The sequence below is a fragment of the Brachyhypopomus gauderio genome, chromosome 15, assembly GCF_052324685.1.
Source record: "Brachyhypopomus gauderio isolate BG-103 chromosome 15, BGAUD_0.2, whole genome shotgun sequence".
In the NCBI taxonomy this organism is placed as follows: Eukaryota; Metazoa; Chordata; class Actinopteri; order Gymnotiformes; family Hypopomidae; genus Brachyhypopomus; species Brachyhypopomus gauderio.
The window spans coordinates 13,463,984-13,490,905 of NC_135225.1; the positions used below are offsets into that span (position 1 = coordinate 13,463,984).

The 26,922-nt window shown below is 43.0% G+C and overlaps 1 protein-coding gene and 1 long non-coding RNA gene across 8 annotated transcripts in view; one reads left to right on the forward strand and one right to left on the reverse strand.

Annotated features, from left to right (window-relative positions):
* Nucleotides 1-25,442, forward strand: LOC143475985 (uncharacterized). Of its 7 annotated transcripts, none has more exons than XM_076973883.1 (8): nt 1-140; nt 9,135-9,378; nt 18,941-19,078; nt 19,173-19,216; nt 19,394-19,535; nt 19,698-19,802; nt 19,912-23,665; nt 23,945-25,442. In XM_076973883.1, the coding sequence occupies exons 2-7, from the start codon at nt 9,144-9,146 to the stop codon at nt 23,661-23,663; spliced, it is 4,416 nt and encodes a 1,471-aa protein (XP_076829998.1). In that variant the 5' UTR covers nt 1-140; nt 9,135-9,143; the 3' UTR covers nt 23,664-23,665; nt 23,945-25,442. The 7 variants fall into 7 exon arrangements, with proteins under 7 accessions (XP_076829998.1, XP_076829999.1, XP_076829997.1 ...); XM_076973884.1 differs by lacking the exon at nt 1-140 and adding an exon at nt 164-182; XM_076973882.1 differs by lacking the exon at nt 1-140 and adding an exon at nt 6,927-7,097.
* LOC143475990 (uncharacterized) overlaps nt 11,994-26,922 on the reverse strand; it is a 36,302-nt gene continuing 21,373 nt past the window's right edge. Inside the window, exons 2-3 of the long non-coding RNA XR_013121208.1 lie at nt 12,556-12,816; nt 11,994-12,427 (exon numbers count right to left, since the gene is read on the reverse strand). This is a non-coding gene — a long non-coding RNA (uncharacterized LOC143475990). The remainder of the gene's footprint in view (nt 12,428-12,555; nt 12,817-26,922) is intronic.

A 26,922-nucleotide genomic window follows, 5' to 3' on the forward strand; every position in this document is an offset into this window, starting at 1 on the left:
CATCACCTGAAGTTTCCCCGTTGAATGTGGCGCTGAGACTTGAGTGACCACAGACGTCGCAGCACTCGGAATCAAATGGACTGAACACGTGAAGGAATTTACTGAGTCGGATACAAAGTGATCCAAAAGTTCGGGAAAAGGTAATTAATCAACTGTGATTCATTTGGCTGGAATTATTCCCGGTAAATTTCAATTAAAATTTTACAGTGTTTATTCTTTACTGATTTGGGCACTTTATATTTTTCGTGCTTGTTTTCCTTACTTTGGGAAGCAGTTCTGGTTAAATTGAAAGTTATATTCAATTCTAACTTCACTTAAAATTTTCGCAGATCCAAATAGTTCTCGACATTCTTATATCATTATTAGAGAACTAATCCGTAGGGAATATTTGTCTTCCTGTAAGCTGGAGTTATTTCGCAGCAGATGGTGCCACGGGTGTCGTTTTTTCTTTGCCGAAAGTATTTGCGGAGGGGGACACTTTTCTCTCGTGATGTTGATTAAACGTCCATGTGTAGCGGTCTGTGGATCAGAAGGTCCATTGTTTTTTATGTGAATGTGAATTAATCTGTTTCACAGAGAGTGGGGGTGTTTGCTTAGCATGTCTCACCGATTTACGGAATTGTATATTAACCGCAACAGGTAGACAGGTTGCGATGGTCCGACAAGGGGGAGAACCCACCCAGAACCCACCCACCCCTCTTTAGTCTACAGTCGCTATCAGCTCCAGACTTTAACCTTCTACTGGACAAATCAGGGAGAACGCCATAACAGAACGCGTTCAACGCAAGTAATGGTTCACTTCAATGTTTCAGTTTCATGTACACATCTAAAGCATCTCATATTTGCAAACCTGACTTAAATACAAGTGAATTGTTTGTTTACTCATGTTTAGTGGTAGCTATAGCAACCGCAAAAAAGTTTTATAGGAAAAAAAGTTTAATCATTTCAATAAGCCAGCAATGTCATGTTATACTACACACAGGAGGGAGGTGTGTGTGTGTGTGCGCGTGTGTGTGCGCGTACGCGTGCGCATGATTACGTATATGTGTGTTAGTGGGTTCCAATTGGACTGAGAACATAGAAGAATAGAAGACTGCTACAAATGGCAAGTGAGAGATTGCAAAACTTTTGCACAGTGTGTTGCTCAAGGTTAAAACAGTTGATAAGTGTGTGTGTGTTTGAGTGTGTGTGTGTGTGTGTGTGATTGCATGTTATGGACAGAGGAAGAAAAAGAGGGATTGAGAATGTATTGTTGTGAAAGGGTGTGTCTCTGTACCCGCCTGTCTACCATGCATGGACTTGTTTCCGAGGAGATTCCAGGTGTGTTGCACAACTTGCGGGTGTGGGTAGAACTAGGAGTCACCCCCGGAGCAGAGTAGGTGTGTGTGTGGTATTGTGCACCTTGTGCAAGCTGTTCTTGGTCTGCACAGTTCTCAGTGGGCTTTTAGCCATCTGAAAGTATGTGTGCTCCAGACCGATGAATATACTCAACCAAATGCTCAGGGACAAATGCAGGCAGCTCTGCATCTGGGAACCTGTAACAGGTTTGCAGAGAGGCGAGCAGCTCGGTGAGAACGTGGAAGGACGCTGGTTCTTTGAGACTGTTGGGCCCCAGCTGCAGAGTTGGCATACAGGCGAAAGCTGCTGACACTGTTTGCCCACCAACTCAGAGGAGCAGATCACAGACTTGTCTAGACACCAGAGAGTCCAGCAGAACTCTGGCTGGGCCAGACCCTCACTGTGACTGGTGTTCTTGTGCTGTACCTTCCACAAGATGTTTTAAAATTTTAAACCACATGTAAAACAATGGCATATGTTTGCCTCTTAATGATAATTGTTAGTTATTACTGCTTAGTAGTATAAGTAATAGTAGTAATAATACTATTATTGTACCTTCATGACTGGGTCAAAGACACCCTAGGTGTCGTTACTTTTATATTCATTTAATGGCAGGTTTAAAGTGAGCCGAGTTGGTACCTGTATGTCTGTTTCTGAAACATCAAAGTCCTGATGAGTTGAATTCTTCCTGTCCTGTCCTGATTCTTGTGAGTCGAACTCCTGCTTGGGATGGACAGGGGATCGATCAGAGGTTACTGATCATTGGACGATATTGACCATTGGGCACAGACAGTCTTAGGGTTCGGCTGCCGGCCGGTCCAGGTATGCAGGATAAGCTAATCGGCACTCTTAATATAGACCAGGACAGGTGAAGTGCCTCTTGGGTAACAGATTAAACAGATTTTTTTGTTTGTTTTTGCATTTTTCAAATAGCTGAGGGCTGCAGTAAGACTTTCAGTGTGGTTACCTTGCCTGACTTCCCCATCAAAATCAAGTTTTCCCAGAAGGAAATGCTGCCACACAGAATTAGTACATGTGTAGTGTTTTATGAGGTATGTGAGGGTTTCCCAGGCCCACAGACTATGCATCTAAACAGATTTAATAATGTCAATTACAGTTAAGAAGAAAACAGTGACTCCAGGCTTCAGATTGGGCCTGCTTGGTGAATTAGGTGGTGGCTGAACCGACCTTATGTTATCAGTCTCGGTGAACACGTTTCGCAATAATACAGCTGTTATGATTCAGTACAGATGATTCAGTCTGAATACAGTGCGCCAAACGAGGAGGTGAGACATAATTGTAGCTTTATTTTTATTTTGTGATTTCATTTTATGGTTACATTAATAATGTGTGTGTGTGTCTGTGTATATATATGTACACTATATTGCCAAAAGTATTTGCTCACCCATCCAAATGATCAGAATCACATGTTCCTATCACTTCCATGACCACAGGTCTATAAAATTAAGCACCTAGGCATGCAGACTGTTTTTTACAAACATTTGTGAAAGAAATCGCTCTCAGGAACTGAATGAATTCCAGCGTGGAACTGTGATAGGATGCCACCTGTGCAACAAATCCAGTTGTGAAATTTCCTCACTCCTAAATGTTCCACAGTCAACTGTTTGTATTATATAGCTGTGTTATAAGAAAATGGAAGTGTTTGGGAATGACAGCAACTAAGCCATGAAGTGGTAGGCCACGTAAACTGACTGAGCAAGGTCAGCGGATGCTGAAGCACATAGTGCGAAGCGGTCACCAACTTTCTGCAGAGTCAATCACTACAGAAATTCAAACTTCATGTGGCCTTCAGATTAACTTAAGAACAGTGCACAGAGAGCTTCATGCAATGGGTTTCCATGGTCGAGCTGCTGCATCCAAGCTATACATCACCAAGTGCAATTCAAAGCGTCAGATGCAGTGGTGTAAAGCACACCGCCATTGGACTCTAGAGCAGTGGAGACGTGTTCTCTGGAGTGACAAATCGTGCTTCTCCTTCTAGCAATCTGATGGATGAGTCTGGGTTTGGTGATTTAGGGGCAGTCATGGCCTGGTGGTAGGGAACTGGTCTTGTGACCGGAGGGTCGTGGGTTCGATTCCCAGACCTGAGGCCCAGGGCCGGCACCATGGGGGGGGCGAATGGGGGCGTTGCCCCCTCAGGCGAGGTGTCCCGCCCCCTCAATGTAAATAATAAGACCCATTTATTTTACAGCAATCGCAACATGGCACCCCCTCGGCCGCTCATCAATTGTTACACGCCACCCCCCCCCCCCCCCGCTCAACAACTTACGTTCGCCACCCTGAAATTTTCTGACGCCCCCTCACTGTATATGTTCTGGCGCCGGACCTGCTGAGGCCATGACTGAGGTGCCCTTGAGCAAGACACCTAACCCCAACTGCTCCCCGGGCACCGGGCTAGGGCTCCCCACCGCTCTGGGCACGTTTTACCACAGCCCCTTAGTAATCACTAGTGTGTGTGTGTTCTAACTGCACAGATGGGTTAAAAGCGGAGGACAAATTTCGATTGTGGTGTAAAAATCACAATTGACAAAATACGGCACATTTATTTTTATTTATTTTGCTAGGAGAATCGTGCTTGTCTGACTGCATCGTGCCAAGTGTAAAGTTTGGTGGAGGGGGGATTATGGTGTTGGGTTGTTTTTCAGGAGTTGGGCATTTCCCCTTAGTGCCAGTGAAAGAAACTCTCAATGCTTCAGCATACCAAGACATTTTAGACAATTCCATGCTCCTAACTTTGTGGACAGTTTGGAGCTGGCTCCTTCTTCTTCCAACATGACTGTGCACCAGTGCACAAAGCAAGGTCCATAAAGACATGAATGGCATAATCTGGTTTGGATGAACTTGACTGACCTCAACCCGATAGAACACAGTTGGGATGAATTAGAGCAGAGACTGAGAACCAGGCCTTCTCGTCCTACATCACACTCCATAAACACACTCTTAACCTTTGTGGACAGCCTTCCCAGAAGAGTTGAAGTTGTTACAGCTGCAAAAGGTGGATCAATGTCATATTGAACCCTATGGATTAGGAATGGGATGTCACTTAAGCTCATATGTGAGTCAAGGAATACTAAGCGAATACAGGCAGACATATATGAAGAGGAAGAGGAATAATAAATGAGAGGAATTATGATGATGATGATTATGAAGATGATTATTATTATTATTATTATGTCTCTGGAATGTAGCTTCTGGAGGGCAAGCTCTTGCATTGCTCTGTAACCTATGCACCCCCATTGGTATTGGATAGCTGGTAAACAGTAACTTGTGCAGATATAGATCACATTACCACCATCACTCTGGATTTTATAGCCAGTAAGGATTTCATCTGTGTTTCTAGAGAATGGCTGTAACAGATTGGGTTTTTTCAGTTGAACGTGATGAGCCTTTGGTATACCGTCAACAAGGCCGACACACCATTTGTGTCCCGTTTCTTTTCTGTGTGTAATGAATATACTTCTTGTAGAAAATAGTGATCGCATTTCATAATTCTCAAAGATGCTAAAAGGAAACACCTTTCCTCTCAGGGGGCTTTTTTATTCACACGGATATCCAGGACATGTTTTTGACCACTCTGCGCTCTTGCGTCATAAATGCTCTTCACAGCCTCTGATGTTTAACGATGATGATGGAATGAAACATATCAAGTCACATTTGGTGTGAAAAGACTTGTTTGTCTATGTACCAAAGTTTGAAAAAAAAATGTAGGTACTTGTCTTTGTAGGAAATAGACAAAAATGGCATGTGTGTATGTATGTATGTGTGTGTGCGCACCTAGGGCTCATGTGTTGATGAATAACTCAGTAATTGAGTGCAGTTTTTTTCTGTTGCTTTTGTGTAAAAGTGCTGAGAGAAATATTGGCCACTCCTATGTGTTGGTTAAATTTGCAGTTTAAAGTCAGTCCGCAAATTCCTAGTGCATCCAGGCCTGCTGTGTGGAATGAGAATTTCATGGTTTCTGGTCAGTAAAAATTATATACACAAAATTGCTCTTAATTCCACTTAAGTGCCAAAATTATAGGTGGAGATGATCCAAAACAATTCCATGCATCTGTCAAGCTGACAGGAGGTGTGTGTACTTGGCTATCTAAAAGGAGATTGATATGGTTTACCAAAAAAAAAACAAAAAAAAAAACTAAAAAACAAAACCAAAACCCTTTTTCCTCTTTGCATTCTTTAGTTATTACCTGCATTCAAAATCACACAGTGTGCCTCAGGGCTTTGTGCTGGGTCCACTATTGTTATGATCATTGTACAACATGTTAGCCTATAGCATTACTGAGTAAAATTTTGTGCAGTAAGTAACTCTGTGATTTTATCAGACACGTAGGACATAGTGCAAGTTTGTTTGGGAGTTGGTTAGATAAATGAAAATGATTGTTTTGGAGAATCAGAAACATGGAACTCTGGCTGAAGGGAAGATTTAAACATTTTGTGACACAGTGCGGTTATAGAAAAGACTAGGCTATGGAATGTAGTGTGCTCTGGAAACCTGGGGTATCAGTGTACTAAAATGTCAGAGAGCTTATTTTCCTATCACTGTAAAATTGGAATGAGGAATGCCATGGAAATCACAAATGAACATCAAATAATTATAGGTATCACTTTCAATAAAGATGAAGATTAAGATCAAAGCACATATTAGTGATACACTGGGCAGTGTTTCGGCTCTTAAAGTTGTAGGCCAAGTGAATAATTAAGTGTCTCTGTTCTTTCCTTAACCATGCTGAGTAAAAGGAAAGGTAAGTTTGTTGCTGAAAACGACTGAAGCACATCTCCATTGGGTACTTGGGCTTCAAATACTGCTGAAGACTTGGTTACTTATTCCATGAATCCAATGTGTTAGGCTGTGAGCCGTGGTGGAGACTTTGTAGCAGCTTATTGTGTGGAGGCAATGAGCATGTGTGTGTTAATTTGGGTGGGCATTCTAGTGTGTTATTTGTGCGTCCACACCAGTAATTTTAAAAGTAGTCTTTACATACTGCAATTATTATTAAAGGTGCAGTACAGTTTAAACGTTCACAGCTGACTTCAGGTGAGTGTATATATAGCACGGCCATCTTCATCCATTTACATCCTAAACACACCCTGACAGAACTTGATATTTTTGAGATTTTAACCCGTCTCGTTGATCAGAATCTTAATCAGGGGAAACAAACAAAACCTTGGCAGACTTTTCATTTAGGACACCCTTCAGTGCTATCGTGCGTCAACTTCTGACAATGTACTTGACAGATGTTTACTTGACTGATGTTTATAGCTCAGCTCAACACCGCACATACGGCCGCGTTCACGTGTACATTTTCCGCTAACGATTGGTTTCCTCTCCTATGTTGCAATTGGTTGAACTAAAGCGCTATCAGTGTTTACCCAGCCCCGGTAGCCCTGTTTCAAACAGCACACGTCAAATGTGTTCATTATAACCAACACGTAAGCAATATATCTAGCGGGTCAACATTTCTCTACTGACGCTCAAAGCCGTGGCCGTTATCGAAATCGTGTACCCACAATGCACTTCAGTTTGTAGCGCGCGGACGACGTGCTCGTGCGGTCATTCTGTCATCTCCCTCTCCTCTGTTTCTGTTTTTTCTGTTGAGTTCAGTTTAACTTCAATAAGTTCAATATTAGGATTTTCAGTAAATCCACTCTATGCTTGATGTCTTGGTAGCCACGCTTGCTAACAGGGAGTCAGTCTAGGAAGACAAAGGTTATGACTTTCTGCTGACAGAAAACTCATGGTAACACTCGGCCTATAAATACTACTAGGCTTATAACCGGACGTCCTTGCGGAACTGCTGGTGTCTTGTGCAAAAAAAATTATCTCACTCAGATAAGCAGAATAAACGTTAAATAAATGTATTGATAACATGCTTCAGACAGTGGCAGAATAGGAGTGACATGTAACTTTTAAAGTAATTAAAGTAAAATAATTACATAGGAAGCAGGATAAGTAAATGTTTTTGTCTCAAACTACAAACTACAGATAATGTGTTAGAAACATGGAAGAGGAGAGGGTGCAGTCTGATCTGAACCATATAACTTGCTGTTTGCTTTGTAGGTTTCCATGGTAACCGAGTGAGTCAGATACATGTGCTCTGATTGGTTGGAGTGACACTGTTAAGTGCAGAGCACAAGCCAAACGTCTAGTTGCCAGGACATCCTGTTGTATATCAACAGCTTCCTCTAGTTCAACAAAAGCTTACCAGTAACAAACCTTACTCTATTTAGTGGGGTTCTTTTTATTCATTGCTGCCTTATTATAGTTAAATAACATAAATAATAAGTAATAAACAAACCAAAGCCCCAAAAAGGCCTACTGTTCCCTCTTTGGCCGAGTCAGTATAAGAAGGAGGCATTTGGGAGGCAGGAAAACAAACACTGAGGGCCCAAGACCAAGTGGGCCAGACTGCCTCCAGAACAGCTGCAGTTCTGTTCGGTGTCTGGTGGGAAAGTGCACCGTTGTTTAGTTCCAGGACAAACTGAGAGCCACAAGTGTAGGTTGGAAGCTTCCTCTTGCTTACCCAGAAGAAAAACACATCCAGATGTAAAAAAAAAATCAATGTATCCAGATGACTCTTCAGGCCATATCTCTGTCCTCCTGTCGGGGGACAGTGTTCTTTACAATAGGCTTCATTTGTTCTTGTGTTTTGGGAATTACTGCATAAACTCATATACTCATATACCAAAGATTTTTTGTATATGTAAGATATATATTATTATACACAAAAACAATACCCTCTCACTGTACCCTACACTCATTTGTGTATGTTTACTGCAGACTGTCAGTGAACTCCAGGGGCCAATAAGTGAGCTCACATACCGCAACAAAAAGTGTATGGTTAACCTTTACTTTTCTGTTATGTAACAGTGTACAGAGAGCCTTTAATCCTGCTTGAGCCTGGTATCTTACACACCTTTTTCGTAAACAATGCCCTGACACCCAGGTTCTCGCTCTATCTCCAGCCTATGTACACTAACGTTCAGAGAGAAGTTTTCTCCCCTCGCTCCTTTCTCTCAGAGATACTCTCCTCTTCCTCTCCTTGTGCTTCATCCATCCTTTTTGTGGGGGGATGGGTGGGCAGTGACTGTAGGGAAGGATGGGGAAAAAGATGTCCGACTCTCGGCACGACGGAGAACATGTCAGGTTGTTTTTATGCAGCATAAATGGACCTTTGGCCACGAAACGCGTGGTGCTTGTGTAGATGTGTTTGTCAGGGTGTGCTTATGTCTGTTTAATCCGAGTTAGAATGTGCACAAGGGTGGCGCACGAGCATGATTTATGACTGTATGCTCAGGAATGAAGGGAGAGGCCCCAGCTGCCTGGTGCACACTGATCAAGTTCTCTTGACCCGTAGCACTCTCCTCTGCACTGTAAGGCGCATCCAAACAGTACAGCAGAGCCCAAAGAGCCAATCAGAGCCTGCCTAGCACTCTGGAATGGGCTTCCTACATAAAAACGAAGAGTGTGGTAAAACAGGAAGAACCATGCATAAGACTCAGAAGTCGTTTCCACATGACTTGCTCAGCTATAGTTATGCCACCAACACCCACACAGGCAGAAGGCTTTATTTAAATTCTGCAATTGAGTTAAAATGTTACATTTTAGGGAACATGAGTAGGGAACATGAAGATAAGATTTTTACATGACACGCGAGCACACAGTCTAACACGTTCCCATGCACACAGCCTAACACGTGATTCGGAAATAGCTTTATGTAAATATAAACAAAGCTGCGATTCAGGATGAGTCAGTGTTGTTGCTTTTCCTCTCACAGGGGGGCCTGATGTCAAGTGGGCGTGACTCTGTCGGGGACCTGGTTCCCCAGGATGTGCTGGAGGTGTTCTTCCAGGAGCACCACACCCACAAGGGCAAGAGGAGGAGGCGGAGCTCCATCAGCCGAGCCTTCAACTGGTTAAAGGGCCGGCGCAGGAAAAGCCACCGCTCCAGCAAAGAGGCGTATAAAGACCTGCTCACACCTGGAACACCTGTGCCTTTACCTCTGCTTCCAATCACCGCAGGTAACAACACCTGTCCCTATGGCACCGCCTACACCAAGCACAGGTAACAACACCTGTCACTGTAGCACTGCCTACACATAGCACAGGTAATAGCATCTGTCCTCATACTGCTGCCTAAACACAGGTAAACCAGCAACAGTTGCCATGCCAACTCACACATTATACCAGGTACTAAAAACAAAGGAAGCACACACCTGTACACTAGGAGACACACCATCCATATGAACACAGAAGTCTACATCACACTCCTAGTTTGCTGTTTCAGTACTGACCAGCGGTCTGTGGCTGGTATTGGCAGCTCATAGTGGGGAGATTCGTACATGCAAAATGTTGGAACAGGAAACAAAGTCACCCAGCACACGGTTTTAGTGCTGTGTGATCCTTAACCATGGACAAATCAGCAGTCTGATTGAGCTGTAGTTAGGGGCGACTGTAGCTATGCAACCAGCTATGCTTAGACAACACCATACACTGTGAACACAGGTTAGGGTAGCTCATATGAGCAGAAACCACAGTCAGTTAGCACCATTACCTTGTAACATGCCAGACAGCCATGCTGTTTTAACTTAAGTGTGAAAAATATGAGAGACTTGTTGGGTATGTTGGTTTCTGTTTGTTTAAACACCCAGATTTCCCACAATGCCTTGTTGTTATTCAGGTTTATTTTTTCTTGGTGCCATTCAGGTTTAACCTCTGTGGGTGTCACCTTTCAAGCCTGACTCATCATGACCTTTGACCCCCCTGAGATACCTTGAAATTCCAATTTGCTTCAGGGTAGACACACACACAGACTAGACTGTAAGCTGGCACTGCCCTGTGTGTGTGTGTGTGTGTGGTCTGTGCTGGAAGAAGTGTAGGAAAGGATTACAACATATTCTACTCTGTATCTGTTTCTCATGCTTTCCTGACCGCTCTATCTTCTTCCATCTTTCTCTGTAAATCTCAACACCTGAAAACATTTGTCAGGGGAGATCGAGAGTCTTGTAAGCTGTAGCTAGAACAACACTCGCCCTCCCTCCTCACTGCCTCCCTCACCAATTTAAGGAGCCCTTTCAGGCTCAGTGTTTCAGTAACTATCAAGCAGTCAATTTGAACTTCTTTAGTCAAAAGCCCCAGAGGTGCAGTCTCCTCCCACCCTGCTCCCACTCCCTGCCTGTGTTGCCCTGGTGACGCTGACTGATGACCTTTCCAAGTGAGAATGCAAACCTTGAGAGACTATAAGGAATTTCTCCTTTGCCAAGAACAGTTCTAGCTATGTGTCTGTGCTTGTCTGTGTCTCCGTCTCTGTCTGTGGCCTTCTGTTGTTCTGCAGCTGAAACGAGCAGCCACGATGCTTTTACCCAGAGCTCGTGACCTTTCACCCAGATCAGATGAAGCGCTGCCCGTAATTGATCAGCTGTCCACAGATCACCACTCCGATCGATCTGTGCGCGTTATCTTTTGGGAAAAGTCCGTTAGTCAGCGCCGACTCCTGATGGCTTGCAGACCCTTCTTCATGTTTGGTGAGGAAAAGTTGATGTAACCCTGCCAGGCGTTTTAAGATGGACCACACCTTCAGATCTCTCTTAAATTACCTCATGCAGGAGTCACACAGGCCTTGCATGTACCACACCCAATTTCATAAACACGTGTGCATGGCCGCAAAGGAACACTGCAGCGCCATTAATCAGTGCAGCAATAAAAGAAATGCCTCTTAACTGAGATTAAGAGAGGTGTGGTGTGTCCCATCTCTGAGGGCAGGGACTGTGCGTGCCATCGCGGAGTGACTTTTCTCGCCTTTCACTGCACAAAGACTCCAGGCGCTTCAGAAGTCAGCTCTTGGCTACTGAGCTTCTATAACCGGAGCTGCCGTGTTCTGGAACACGCTCTAAAACTCGAGGCTGTTTACTTCGGAGATTCGGGCCGCCGCGAAAATCGGAGTCAGTTTTCTGACGCCTGAGCCGCCGCAATTTAGACCCCGGGATTGTGCTGAGTATGGCGTACGTTTGTCAGCCCATGATGTTTACTGTCTTCAACCATGTTGGCGTGTTTTTGATGTGAATAAGGGTCGGTATGTGGCGCGCACAGAGTGCCGGTGTACAGCAGCACAGACTCCAACGCAGCACGTCTCTGTGTGAGTGCATTGGTTATTGATTGTGTGGTATTGCTGTCACTATGCAGTTTGCTATGTTTTGTACTAACATACCTCTGAACGCGAGTCCATAGTGTGCTCTACAACGCAGCTCCACAAAGCTCATGTTTTTGAATGCTTATCTCTAGCTGTGGCCTTTCTGACCATAACTGCGAGCATGTCCTTTATGACCATAACACACTCTTGCATGCGTGCACACCCTTGTGTCCAGTATCCTGTTCTACACCGTATTACTGTGTATCCTGTGGAGTGTCATTTCTCCCTGTAGGAAATGGCCATGGCTCTGTGAACAAAGACCTGGCCTGACTCCAGGAGAACCCAGAGTGTTTACGTTATAGCACTTCACTACCTGATTGACCTGCAGTAACTCTGCGTACTTGTCACCTCACAAAGGTGTGTGTTTGTGTGCGTGTGGCTGTGTGTGTGTATTTGTGTTGAACTCATTTGTTTCCCCTGCTGACATTGGAAGTTTTTTCAAAAGATATGCACTGAGATCTTCTATGTGTGTGTGTTTTAGTGTGTTTTGTGTGTGTGTGTGTGTGTGTGTGTGTGTGAACACCCACAAAGAGTTATCTGCATTCCAGTCCTTGTGTCTTAGATCTTCGTGGAGACTCCAGTCATTCCTAGTCACTAAACAGGGCTGTGGAAAACCTCTTGTCCACTGTTATTGGTGTTTGAGAGCCTGAGTTTATTTGAATTTGAATAGCATGCATTACATGAGTGTGTGTGTGTGTGTGTGTGTGTGGGGGGGGGGGTGTCTGTGCCTCACCAGGCGTCACCAAGCATGTTCTCACGGAGAGAGGGCATGTGCAGTCAGGAAACCAGTGTCAGAGCTTCATTCTCCTACCTGCTCAGCTCCGAGTCCTACACACTTGTTCGAGCATGGAACTGAGTTTTGCTTTAAATAACTCTGCATGCCTGTGAGGAAGAACGCTCAAATAGCAATAAAGCCATTTACATTCCATGTGTCAGTAAGAACATAATTGAATCTCTGTCTCGTATTGTGTGAATCATGACGGCATGTCATCTCCGCGTTAGCTTGTTACCTGTCAGCAGTGAACAAAAGTTCAAATGTGGGACAAACGCCATTCCCACGCCCCTGGTTCCCTCCATGCCGGGACAGTGGTCGTTTCACGCGCGAGGACTGCACACACTAGCAGCGCCGTCAGCATCCACACGTGCTGTGACACGTCCTGCGCACACTGCGCGTTCACCTCATGACATCACTGCCTCTTGGAAGTGATGTCGTTTGGCTGAATCGAGCCCAGGACCAACCAGGCAGACTCCGCCCTTTATGTGGAATGGTTCTGTTGGTGCAAAAAGTAATGAGTTATTGTTTAACTCAGTGTAAAATTCGGTGCCTGGTTCTAGTGTTTTGCTGTGCCTGTGGGTCTTATTAGCAGCTATTATGTAGGGAAATGAATATGGTATTTGTAATATGACCCAGGTGTGGCTGGCTGGCTTTTTACCGTCTGGAGGAAAATGATGATATGCAAGAGAGGATGAGAAGACATACAGGTGAGGAGGAACTGTGTTCAGATGACGGATTCAACCATTCTTCATAATGGGTTCACCACACGCAAGTGCTCCAGTTTAAACTATACAAACTGTGATTTGCATATTTGTTTATACTCTCTCTCTCTTCCTGTGTGTGTGTGTCTCTCTCTCTCTCTCACTTCAGTTGCATTCAGTATGCTTTATGTATTTAGAGTATTGACAAAGGAACTTACACCTTTAGGATATTAAGGAAATTATGTATCTGTTAACATGGAAAGAACTGTAATTAATTTCTGTAATGGAAAGAACTGTAATTAGCATGAACGAATTTGAGAGAGTTGCGATGACAACAGTGAGGAGGTGAAAACAAAGGAAATGAATCATAAGAGGAAAAACAATACCCAGTTAAATCAACATGTAGAGATGTTTACATGTAGGGCAGTCGTGTGTGTGTGTGTGTGTGTGTGTGTGTGTGTGTGTGTATCCCTCATGTGGCAAGCAAATATGTCCTTTCTCTTTCTTTGCTCTCTCGCTTTCTCTTCTCTTTTTCTTCTCTCTCTCTCTCTCTCTCTCTCTCTCTCTCTCTCTCTCTCTCGCTCAAGGTGTGCATAATACATTTGTCTCTAAACTGTCATTAAGCACCATTTGAGGTTTAAAAATTAATTACATTAAAACCTGGTGAGAGATTTGTCCCATAATTATGGTTTAACCCTGAATGAGTTATGTTTGCTTTATTGTGGGATTGGTGGCAATGACGATATAGCTGCAGTAATGTTTCCATTCGGCATTGATGAGTTCTTGTTCTGTGGGGGACAGAAGCTGCCATGTAAGTTCTCAAATGGAGCACAAGGTGTTTCCACACTGCATTGTGGAAATTGTGACACCTGGAACCAAGACCTGATCCCCCCTGAGATGTCTGCAGCAAACAAGTCTGCGCAAGTCTGAATAGTTTCTTCGGCGGGATTTGGATTGGCTTTCTCTGACCTACCATTCCCGAGAATGTTTATCTGTCTCTCAGATCCTCACAGACCAGGATTAGACTACGAGAGTTATAAATAAAGACACTAGGAATGTCTGTGAACACACACACTCCCAAATTACATAGGAACAGGGTATAGTCTAGGAGATCCGATAGGAATCTCTCTATAATTTGCATTTGTGTCATTTGTTATTGAACACATTTTCTCTCTTCAAGTGTGTCTCTCTCTCTGAAACACACAATTTCGTACCGTAGCTGATTGCAACTTGTTAAAACAAGGGCCCCATTCTGAATGATTCAGGGACCATTTTCGACATTCTAACCTTTGTGCTTTCCTGTGAATGATTGGATAACGTCACGCTGCTACAGTGATTACTGGTGTTTGTCTTCTTGTAAAGACAAGATCACAAGACCTCTACTGCAGAGCTGATTGTATTCCCACTGTAACATGACTATAAAATCATGATAGTACAGTGTTGAATTAACACTGAAGATTTTAGCCATAGACCCATAGACCTACTCTTACTTGTGTGTGTGTGTGTGTGTGTGTGTGTGTGTGTGTGTGTGTGTGTGTGTGTGTGTGTGTGTGTGTGTGCGTTTTGTTACTTTTTCTCACCTTTTTCAAAAAAAGGTTCCCCTTCATGTTTTTGTTATCTCCGTGCACTTAGGCAAACACCAGAAGTCCCGGAGCACAAAGAAGAAAAGAGCATGTTGGGACAAAGTTTAGTTGGTGCACCATTGTGTGTGTGTGTGTGTGTGTGTGTGTGTGTGTGTGTGTGTGTGTCTGTCTGTTTGTCTGTCTGTCCGTTCGTCCATATGCATGTGCATGCATGCTTTTCTGTGAGAGAAAGCCAAAGCGGTTTCCTAAGTTCTCAGACCTAGCATGGTTTTCTTAATGAATATAATCACACGGAGTAGAATGGAATCAGATTCCAGATACATCCTCACGGTCTGAGAGGTTCTGCTGTAATGTGCTGGGTGTCCCAGCTGTGTGATGTGCTTGGCCAGCAGGGCTTCTGCAAGTGTGTAGTCCAGTGTGAAAGTGTGAACACATTTTTAATGAAGAATTTTACTATATTTAGAATGTTTTTTATATGTTGTTGTCTAGCTTTCTCTTTTTAGCAAGAGCCTTCTACCTAAAGGTGCGTTCCAAATGCTTCTAAGGACAATAGTGGTATTTAAAGTGTTACTTTTGAAATTATGGTGGCAGTTAAGTGACTTCCTAAAACTTCAGTATTCAGGTCACAGCACCAGGTCCAGGTTTTCACCCTCCTTTCACTCAGGAGGCGGCTGTGATAACAAAGTGGCCACTTACATTAATGTCATTGATTAACTACCAGTGATTACAAAATCCAGGAATTAATTTTAATCTGTGGTCTTATGCTGAATATGTCTGAAATAGATTTTTTGCTGCGTTTTGTTGCAATTTCAATTAAAAAGCAAAACTTGCATACCTCTGATATACAGTCATCAGATTACTATTAGTAATACCACTCTTCCAGACTTTTAGATGTACAAGATCTCAGATTTGAACCAGCCATCGTTCAAAAGGAAGCTGAACTCTCCGCTATGTTTAGAGCTCGAATAATTGTCATAGTATCCCAATATGTATCTTCCAGAAGTGTCAGTTGATCTGGCTCTGTGAAATCTGTAAGAGTGGAATAAACCTGATATGAGTATTGCTGGAACGCTCCAGGTGTAATACTCAGATGATGATGTCAGCGAATCACAAGCCAGCGTTCACAAACATTTGGATTTATGCATGATGCTGGAATCGGATGACTCTGTTTCCTGCTTCTTGATCTTTTAAACTGCGTAATGGTTCTTCGCTGTGTTGCAGCGTGGCTGTTGGTTAATCACCCGCGTGCAGTGACTCAGTGCTGCTCATTTTGAAATATGTTTAGTTTAAGATAATCGAACATGGCAGCAGTTTCCTGAACCTACTGAGCTTCTAGAAGAGTGTGTTCAAATTCTGTATTTACAGCCATTTGTCAAAGCTGACAAATTACTTTTTAATCCAAGGTTCTCTGTGTTCCAAAGGTTGAGTAACAGGTTTTACCTTGAAAGAAATTCAACAGTGTGACTAACCCGCTCCCTCTAGTGGAGGCAGATGTAAAAATGTAGATTGAAAATCAAATGTACGTGATCAGGAGTGCTTGGGTAACACCTTCATGTCATCAGCCAGCCTGGGAGGAGCTGACGACTTTGTTTTCATATCAGTACAGGTGTTGCCTGCCAACAATTCTGCCCATTTCTTATGAACACAGTTAGCCATCATGATCAACTCTGCGTTAGTTTGTCCTGTTTGGATAATATTGGTTTCTCTAAAGTCAGCGTATATATGAGAGGTTTCAAAATCTGACTGTTTGTGAGCTGTCAGAACAAAAACTGATGGTGCAAATAGCTGTGTGCAAAACAAAACATTGTTTGAACTTTTCCTTCATCAAAAAACAGAAGAGAGTGGTGTGATGTCACAGCGAGGCACGCTGTGTTTTATACATGGTGTGGATCAAAGCTGCACCTCATTTTGTTCCTGTGACCAGTATTCTGCACATAGGGTGTAATTTGTGAAGACAGGTTTGGGGGTTTGGGGGATTCCATTCCAGTGCCTTATGCAGCTAATCAAGGGCTGCAGAACATTGTGTTACCTGGCAACGATGAGTTGACAGCTGTAACAGATATGTGGAGCGGCAGGGAATCCCTTAGGACTGGATAGAAAACCTCTGCTCCACCGCAAGAGAGCAATTAGTATACTTATAGCCAATTTAGTAAAAGTGACTGCTATTAAACTCAAACTTGGCAGATCAGTGATATGTCACACAAACATCAGCCTGACTGAAAATTTTATATGTAGATCAGTGTCACATAAATTGCCTGGATGTTCTCTGTTAAGCTTATAATGCCCAAAACAGCAGTTCATAGCCATGCAAGCACAGACACAGTGGTTTTTATCGAGTGTCTTCCCTGCTTTCTGCCTTTAAGATGAGCATGGGAACTATTTCTCATGATTCCATGGAAGTTTCTTGAGGACTCTTTGGTGTGATGTCAGACCACTGTAAATGAACTACAATATAACTATAGACTATATACTATAGAATTATTATAGAACTGTATTACTGGCTTACTGATACAAACCTGATTACATGTATTGTAGTTAATTACTATTTATTTATTTATTTTGATGTATGCTTAAAAATGATAGAAATGTGTAACATTGTGTAGGATTCTAGCTGATCGCAGAAGTACTCTAAGAACTATAGCCCTAATAGATGCAATAGATAACATCCAGTATTAATGCTTTCTGAGGCCGATAATAGTTGATGTCCAAAGCGTGGTAATCAGACAGTGAGTTCAGAGCATGCAGTTTAACTGGTTGTATCCAGTTTTGTGAGCAAGCTGCACTTCATGCACTCTAAGGTGATGGCATCACTAACCTTCCACGCTAATGTGCTGGAGATATGACGAGTTCTGGAACCTGCTGACATCTGGGTGATATAACAGGATATGACTCTGCTGTTGATTATATTACCTGAATAATCTAATAGATTTAGGCATTCTGTCACATTGTTGTTTGGTGTGTGTGTGTAAGTGAGTGAGTGAGATGAGAGAGAAAGAGAGAAGATGAGCTGTGTTTTAACTAACATGCTAAGGGGTGACTAAACTCTATATTGATTTCAAATAAAACATAATGATCACTATCAATGCTGTATTTATAATGCATTATATGCCATATCTAATGCTTTATAATGTCTGCCATAAGCCTATATACTTATTCATAAGTAGTTATAGCTGTAAGCATAACTCCTTATAAAACAACAGAATATAATTTCATGAAGCCAGGTTCCAATAAAGCGTTCATAACATTTGCTCTAAGTACTTTAGACATACTAAGTATGATATTTAAATGTCTATGCATGATAATGTTAAGAGCATTATAAGTGTTCTTTGCAGGCTTTAAGGAAAGTGAATTAATCACAGAAAACTTGATTTACAAATAGGACATACAGCTTTTTTTTTTGTTACAATGTTTTGTGTATTCTATAATAAAATCTTTATAACAAATAATTAGTGAACTATAGTCAAAATGCTGTTGACTCTCAGTTGTTGAATTCAGGCCACACCAATTGCTAACAGGTGTATAACATCAAGCACACAGACATGTCCTGTCCTGACGCTGTCAGTAGAACAGGCAGGACTGAAGAGCTCAGCGACTTTAAATACGACACCTGTGTTGTGGTACAGGAGGCAGTGCCAAAGGCTGCCATCCCTGCCACGGCAGGCTGTGAAATGTCTGCCTCAGGCCAATCAGTGCCACTGTAGTGAAATGGAGACTTGCATGAGCATCAACAGCTCAGACGTGAGGCGGCGTTTGAAGGCAACCTCGCAGGAAGGGCAGTGCTGAAGGTTGTAGAGAATCATCACATTGTTCTAAACAGCCTCTGGATGCAACAGCAGCACGAGAACTGTGTGGCGGGGGCTTGGTGAAATGGGTTTAATGGCTGAGAAAATGACCAGAACACATCAATGCAATGGTTGTAATGGGGTGAGGGCATAGGGCTGTATTCAGGGTAGAGGATACATCTCTTAGTTCCAATGATAGTTAATGATACAGCATACAGAGACATGTTTGTGGTAACATTATGGGGTATAAATTAATTAAACACATTGTACAAAGACCAGAATAAATGCATTTTGTTAAAAAAATACCATTGGTTGTCATGTTGGTATTAGAGATTACTTTGAAAGAAATGTAAAGAGTAACGTGTTTTATCCTGGACAGATATTCCATTACATTTTGAGTAATTAGTACAATTAATAACTAGTAATAATAATAAGTTTACTCTCCATGCGTAATTCTCCCAGTGGTGCTTAAAACCGTTGTCTCCTACCTAAACTGTTCTTTCTCTCTAACATGCATCCTGTCCCCCTGTCGTGTCCCCCCCCCCTCCACACAGTCTCTAAGGGTGAGATTGTAGACCGCAGGCCCCTCCAGCACTTCCAGGAGAACGTGTTTGTTGAGAGCAATCGACCAAGACACATAGAGGATCTGCACACAGAGGCTCAGCAAGGCTTGAAGCTGCTACAGCAGGATGGTATGAATCATCTAGAGATCTGTGCACTATGATGCAGATGAACGCTTTTTCAACACACACTGAATTCACTGGGGGTTTATGTTTTGTTTTGCAGAGAACAAAAATGGGGTGGATTATCAGGATGACCAGAGTGTCATTGTAAGTATTTTTGATGGAACTTAACCAACTTAACCAACTAAATTAACTAAATTAACCAATTAACTAAAGCATAATATTGGAAGATGTTTCGAATGGAACTGATTAATGTTTGGGGGGGTTGTGTGTCCTTTGTATCAAGGTATTTTCTTATTTAGTGATTGCTCTTTTTCCCTGCAGTCAACAGCAACATCTCGCACCAACGACGATATGAGCTTCAGTGAGTTGGCGATGTCCGAGTCCGAGAGCACAGCTGCGGATACCATCTCAACACGTTCCAGCATCTCCTATCAGTCTACACGCTCTGGACTGACACGCCAAGGTGCAATCGTGCAAGCAAAATAATCTGTGCCATCACACCTTCTTTAAATGATCTAGAACCTAAATGAGAGCATTTTGAATCTGATGTGAACATATTGCTTTACTCCTCATTATAAAGGGCACTTATGTCATATTTCCCCTTGCATGGTCCCCCTATATACAGCCTCCACCTTCAGACCACTGAATGAGGACAAGAAACAAGGGAAGTCCAAGAAGAAAAACAGGAGTACAGTTGTTGGAATACCTCGTCATGTGCAAAAAGAACTGGGTACACTTTACTGTACAATTTAGGAAACTCAAGCTTTAACCTAGATGACTGCTAGTATATGTACATTAATTTAGCATTACTAATCAGTATTTTGTGTTTTACTCTAAAGGGCTTGACCGAGCTGCGTGGACATCTCAGTTCAAGGATGCCCAACTGTCCAATGGAGGTGTGATTATATCGACTGTCATTCCCACTCTGGATGGCACTTCAATAACCTCCGACCATGAGCGGGTGCAAATGTACCTGGGGAACAAGGAGAACCTGCAAACTGTAACTGAAGATGAATCACAGCTCCCTTCAGTCTGTGGGTATAAGGATGACCTGGCCCTCATCCACCATCTTTTACCAAACTCTGTGGATCCACAGAGGCCAGGATCTCTGGCTGTTCCCTGGATGACTTCAACAGATGGACCACCACCTAGCCCAGTGATGTATGTCTCACCTGAGGCCACTTATCTGTCCAAGATCATTCCCAATGCTATTCTGCCTCCCTCAGTGGACGTGGTCGAGCTCAGTCGTAGTAGAAGTCGCAGCAGTGTGCGTATGGTGAGCAAGAGCAGTCTGGCGTCAGCCAGCCCAGCAACCTCACGGGCCTCCTCACGGGCCTCTTCGCGAATCTCCACTTCCCGAGCGTCCTCCCGAATGTCTTCCCGGATCTCCTCCCGGGCTTCCTCCCTTCACACAGCCAACCTTTCAGATAGCTCTGCTTGGAGCCACTCAGGCTCATCTGAAACTCTGGTCTCTGACTCATCCACCATTTCCAGCAGCAGCACTCCAAGAGTGGCCAGCCCAGGGGAGGACACTGATGGACCTTCCAGTATCAATGTCAGATATAATCTTGCTGCTCAAAATACAAGTGTCCCTTCTAAACCCGCTCAAGTGAATGGTGACACTACACAAGACACCTCTAAGAAGCCAGGATCCTTGAGTCCTCTTAATCACAGCCTGTCTGTAATGAAAAAGAGCAGGAAAGCCCCACCTCCCCCGAATCGCTCACATTCACTGCACAAGCGACGTTCTCGGGACCTTTCAGATGCTGCAAGAATCAAAGCTGAGGATTTCATAATTCCCTACTCTCTTGGCAAAGCAACACACCATAATGTCAATAGTACCCCAAATTCAACAACAATGCAAGGTAAGCTAGAGATGAAAAAACGTGTTTGTACTCCCAAAGCCAAAATGTTTCGTCCACAGATAAATGGGGGAAGTCTTACTGCTAATGGTGTGGTTTTATCTCCAGCTGTCAGAGCTATGTTTGATATCCCAGCTCCACCCACAGTTCTAGCTCCCCCACCCCCCCCTCCTGAGACTTGGGCACATAATCAACGCACCTTTGAACTACTTTGTGGTCCTGGACCTGTCAATTTTGAATGCTGGGCCCAAAAGCGGGGTCTGAAGATTGAACCGCCAGCCAAAAAAGCTACAGGAAAAGTGCCAGAGATGCTCAATGTTAAGAACGTACCATCAGTTGCAGAGAAGTCTTGTCCATCTGACCGAGGCAAAGACACTTTTCAGGGAACCCAATTAACAAACGGAATTAAGAATATCCTTTTACCATCTAACAAGAAACTACGACCTTACAATGAGGAAGCCATGGCCCTAGACAGGCAATCCAGTACTGCTCCTGCAAAGGCATCCTCTGATGTACAGGCTTCTTATGGGAATTGTCTATCCATACTGGGGAATACCCAACATCATCCATTGGCTTCCATCCATCATCCACCTCCACCTGAACATCTGCCTCCACTGCGACCTGTAAGCCCATTTAAACCCCCAAATGATGTCCTTGCCTCAAAAGCTCAATTGATAAAACCTTCTGATGCAGACATATCTCCACCTCCACATCCTTTGTTCCCACCTCCTCTGCCTCCTGTGAAGGAACCTCGTCCTTCTCCTCCAGTTGAGCAGGATGAACTTGATTTTCCTCCTCCACCTTCACCCTTTTCTTCCAAGTCATTTGTAAACATGATTCCAGACCTGCAGTCTAATGCATCAGAGGTACCTTCTCCATTACCAGCTCCTCCAGAAGAAACCCTGCTTGCCCCACAAGTGCCCCCACCTCCCCTACAAATACCCCCGCCTCCTCCACAAGTGCCTCCACCTCCCCCACAAGTGCCTCCACCTCATGTGCCCCCACCTCCCTCACAAATGCCCCCACCTCCTCCACAAGTGCCCCTCCCTCCTCCACAAGTGCCCCCACCTCCTCCACAAGTGCCCCTGCCTCCCTCACAAGTGCCTCCACCTCCTCCACAAGTGCCTCCACCTCCCTCACAAGTGCCCCCACCTCCTCCACAAGTGCCCCCACCTCCCACACAAGTGCCTCCACCTCCCACACAAGTGTCCTTGCCTACCCCACAAGTACCCCCACCTCCCCCACTACCCCCTCTTCAACTAGTACTTCCACCTCCCCCACATGAACTCTTGCCTCCACCCGAAGTAGCTCCTCTTCCTCCTCCACAGGAACCCCCACCTCCTTCACAGGCAGCACCTTCAATAAAAATCCCACCTCTTCCACAACAATTATCCTTAACACACACTCGTACTACTGTTACACCAGTAAATATTCCTCCACCGCCCCCATTACCCGTAGACCTGAAAAAAGAAGCCAGAGAAGTTACAGCTGTCAAACAGGACAAACAGCAGCCTCCACAGGCCACCCACACTGTTGCAACAAAAGAAGAGGCTGCTTCCCCTATGGTCACACAATCACTGTTACAGATGGTTCGGCTCAGGTCAATCAAGTCCAATGTGAGCCAGGCTGAAAATCCTCCCAAATCCAAGTTACAGAACACACCTGTCAGTCAAGAGGCACCTCCAAAGCCAATCAGAAGGTCTCTGATTTTAATGGCACCTCCTCCTGATGTTGCTTCTCTGTCTATGACTGAGTCAAAAGCCGACTCTCAACCCACTATCACTGTGCAAGAGAATCAAGGCACTACCCCAGCATTAAACACCCAACTCACAGCGGAAACACAGATGCAGTGCACTAACACAGTGAAAGATACGCCACATGTGCAAGAATCAAAACCTTTACCCATCAGTGCTGATGCAAACAACCAAACTAGTGTCACAGAATATAAACCTCAACATACAAGCACTGAATCACAAGATGAGTCAGTCAGTGCTAGACCAATACCCCAGTTACCCTCCCACAAAACCATTCCTGGTCCTGAACTCCCTGTGCAGGGAATCCAAAATGCAACACCTATACCACTTACGCAGGCAACCATTGCTGAACCAAAGGATGAACAAGGAACTGCTGATGAAAAGATGAAGACTAGTGAGCAAGAAATCCAGAAGGGTCCCAGTGAATCAGAGGACAAACCTAAAAACACCCTACTGAAATCACAACTTAATGTCTCATGGCAAAAGCCCCCAACTTTAACCCCCACGTCTCCCAAAATTTCTCCCACTCAAAAGTTGCCTCCATCTGCACTTCCATTTTCCTCAATGCGGCTCCAGGAGGCCATTCGTCTGAAGACCACCGCCATGTCCTCCAAAGACAGCCAGGTGAAGCGTCTAAGCCTGCATTCCTCTCCACCACCAACAGGGGGCAACTCGCCTTCATCTACAGCAAACTTTATCTTCTCCAAAAGCACAAAGAAGGTTGTCATAGGTGCGCCTTCATCCCCAGATGCCCATACAGATCTGACGAAAACAATGGTGTCTGAGTTGACTTCAGCTTCCCAATCAATCAGGCATGCTGACTCACCAGTCAAAACTGTTAAAGTTCCCCCTCCTATTGCAAAGAAACCCAAAGCCTGGGGTGAGAATACTGTCCATAACTCTGCACAGCCTGAGACACAGGCTAAGATTGAGCATGTGCAACCTGCTGGTCAGCAAGCACAACCAGAAAACTGAGGGTAAGACCTCAAAATCTTTCATATTATTTAAACCATAGGCAGTGTTATGCATGTCAACAGGAGCTTCTAACTTACCACGGTTAAGTGTTTACATTCTGTAAAATATACATATTCCATTTCAAAATTTTAAGATGAACACCCTATGTGGTGCTTAGATTTGTATTGTTCAGTATACATGCAATTCTTTGTTAATAGTCTTATTTACTAAACTAAAACTTTTATTGAAAATGTAGAATTGTTTTGATTTCTCTTGTTAAATATTTCTGTTTTGTCTGGCAGGAACTGGACAACTGCAAGCACTGGCAAAACCTTCACATCTGCATACAATATGCAGTCCTTATTGTACAGGACAAAACACAGCCACTAGGTGGAGCTGTGATTACAGCCACAAGGTGGAGCTGTGTACAGAGCTGATAACCAGGAAACCGACAAGATGGAGGTCTGTGAGAAGAAAGTAATTGAATGTTAAAATGAAGGAAGAAAAAAGTGATAAACCAAGGAGGACAATTGAGAAGAGAAAAAGAAAGACACAAAGAAAGTAAGAATAAATTAGTGGTTATGAAAGTGGATTTACTGAAACCAAAGAAAGTAAGAATAAATTAGAGATTAGAAAAGTGTGTTATCAACGTTGAACATGAAAGCGTCAGATTGGAAATTGGAAAGTGCCAGATTCATAAAAATCTAAATCTGGAAAGTGCCACATTCATAAAAATCTAAATCTAAAAATCTAATTCTAATCTAATAGAGTGTAACAACTTTGGGTTTTTTTGCAAAAGGTGTCGGTATGTTTCTCACCTATTTAGACATTTTTTCCTTTCTTGTAAATAATTTGAAGCTCTGTATGTACAGTTTCAGACCTAATGCTCGAACAAATGTTAACGGTCTATTGAATGGACCTTTCTTAATAAGCATATGTTTTATTTTAATATATGACAATTCTTTTGTGCACTACTGTTCTGTTTTGGGGTAAAGCCTAATTAATACAAATGCTTCTAATTTCATTGTCTCATTGTTCATCTAACTTATTTTGTGCTGTGCCACACAACTTTAGACACATTAATTGACCTGCTGAAAATTGTCAAATAACTTTTAATCTTAATTGAAAATCTTGTCTAACCAATATTTTTGACGTAGTTATGAATATTTGATTTATTGCAGTTATAATTCAAAAATAACATTTCTGCCTGTCAAATACTTATTAAGCATTATTTTAGCATTATTAAGTATTAAGCATGCTTTAAAGAGTGAAATAAATCAGTCTGGTTTCTACAGGCCTGTCCAATGCAGATTGCAGGAGCTATTGTTCAGAATCAACACTCAAATCTAATTAGCATAAACTTTTCAGAGTAGTAGCCTGTATTCTTTTTCTGTGGTGTGGTCACAAGAATTTCTGCCATGTTTTATGAGCATCTTATAAGCACTGTTCTGTCATGACATGGACACTGGATTACTGTTTCAAACTATGTATAGCTCAACGCTACATAAATGTTGAACATTAAACACACCCCTGTTTCAAACCCCACCCTTTTTGGTCTTGCTTAAATGCACACTTTTAAGAGGTATTTCAAGATGTAAATGTATACATGCAGGGGTGGTGGTAGAGACAGGGAGGGACTGTTTATTTTTTTTTTGTTTTGTGAATTCCTAAGAAAAATAAGTAAAATATGAAATTGCAAGATTTCTGTAGTGCTCACTGTATTATTCTACAATCTGTTCACATTCTACAGTCATGGCCAAAAGTTTTGAGAATGATACAAATATAAATTTTTACAAAGTCTACTGGTTCAGTTTTTATAAGGGCAATTTGCATATACTCCAGAATGTTATAACGAGTGATCAGCTTAACAGCAATTAATTGCAAAGTCAATATTTACCTAGAAAATGAACTTTATCCCCCAAAACACATTTCAACTTCATTGCAGCCCTGCCTTAAAAGGACCAGCTAACATCGTTTCAGTGATTGCTTCATTAACACAGCTGTGGGTGTTGATGAGGACAGGACTGGAGATCAATCTGTCATGATTAAGTAAGAACGACACCACTGGACACTTTAAAAGGAGGCTGGTGCTTGGCATCATTGTTTCTCTTCTGTTAACCATGGTTATCTCTAAAGAAACACATGCAATCATCATTGCACTGCACAAAAATGGCCTAACGGAAGAGTATCGCAGCTAGAAACCCGTTTAATAAAGAATAAAGAATAAAGAATAAAGAAAGATTGCACCTCAGTCAACAATCTATCGCATCATCAAGAACTTCAAGGAGAGAGGTTCCATTGTTGCCAAAAAAGCTCCAGGGCACACAAGAAAGACCAGCAAACTTCTCTCCAGAAAAAAACATCAGGGACAGACTGATATTCTGCAAAAGGTACAGGGAGTGGACTGCTGAGGACTGGGGTAAAGTCATTTTCTCTGATGAATCCCCTTTCCGATTATTTGGGACATCTGGAAAACAGCTTGTTCGGAGAAGACGAGGTGAGCGCTACCACCAGTCTTGTCTCATGCCAACTGCAAAGCATCCTCAAACCATTCATGTGTGGGGTTGCTTCTCAGCCAAGGGATTCGGCTCTCTCACAGTTTTGCCTAAAAACACAGCCATGAATAAAGAATGGTATCAGAATGTCCTCTGAGAGCAACTTCTCCCAACCATCCAAGAGCAGTTTGGTGATCAACAATGCCTTTTCCAGCATGAAGGAGCACCTTGCCATAAAGCAAAGGTGATAACTAAATGGCTCAGGGAACAAAACATAGAGATTTGGGTCCATGGCCTGGAAACTCCCCAGATCTTAATCCCATTGAGAACTTGTGGTCAATCATCAAGAGACGGGTGGACAAACACAAACCTACACATTCTGACAAAATACAAGCATTGATTGTGCAAGAATGGACTGCTATCATTCAGGATTTGGTCCAGAAGTTGATTGAGAACATGCCATTGCAGAGGTCCTGAAGAAGAAGGGTCAACACTGCAAATATTGACTTGCTGCATTAATTCATTCTAACTGTCAGTAAAAGCTTTTGTTACTCATATGATTGCAATTATATTTCTGTATGTGATAAAAACATCTGACAAACACACATAAAAACCAGAGTGCAGCAGATCATGTGAAAATATAATATTTGAGTCATTCTCAAAACATTTGGCCATGACTGTATAGTTCAACATAGGCTAGTTAATTATTGCTGCCTGCTTTCATACTTTGCCTTTATACTTTTAACATTAACTTTGGATAATTAATTTATCAATTCATGCAGCTA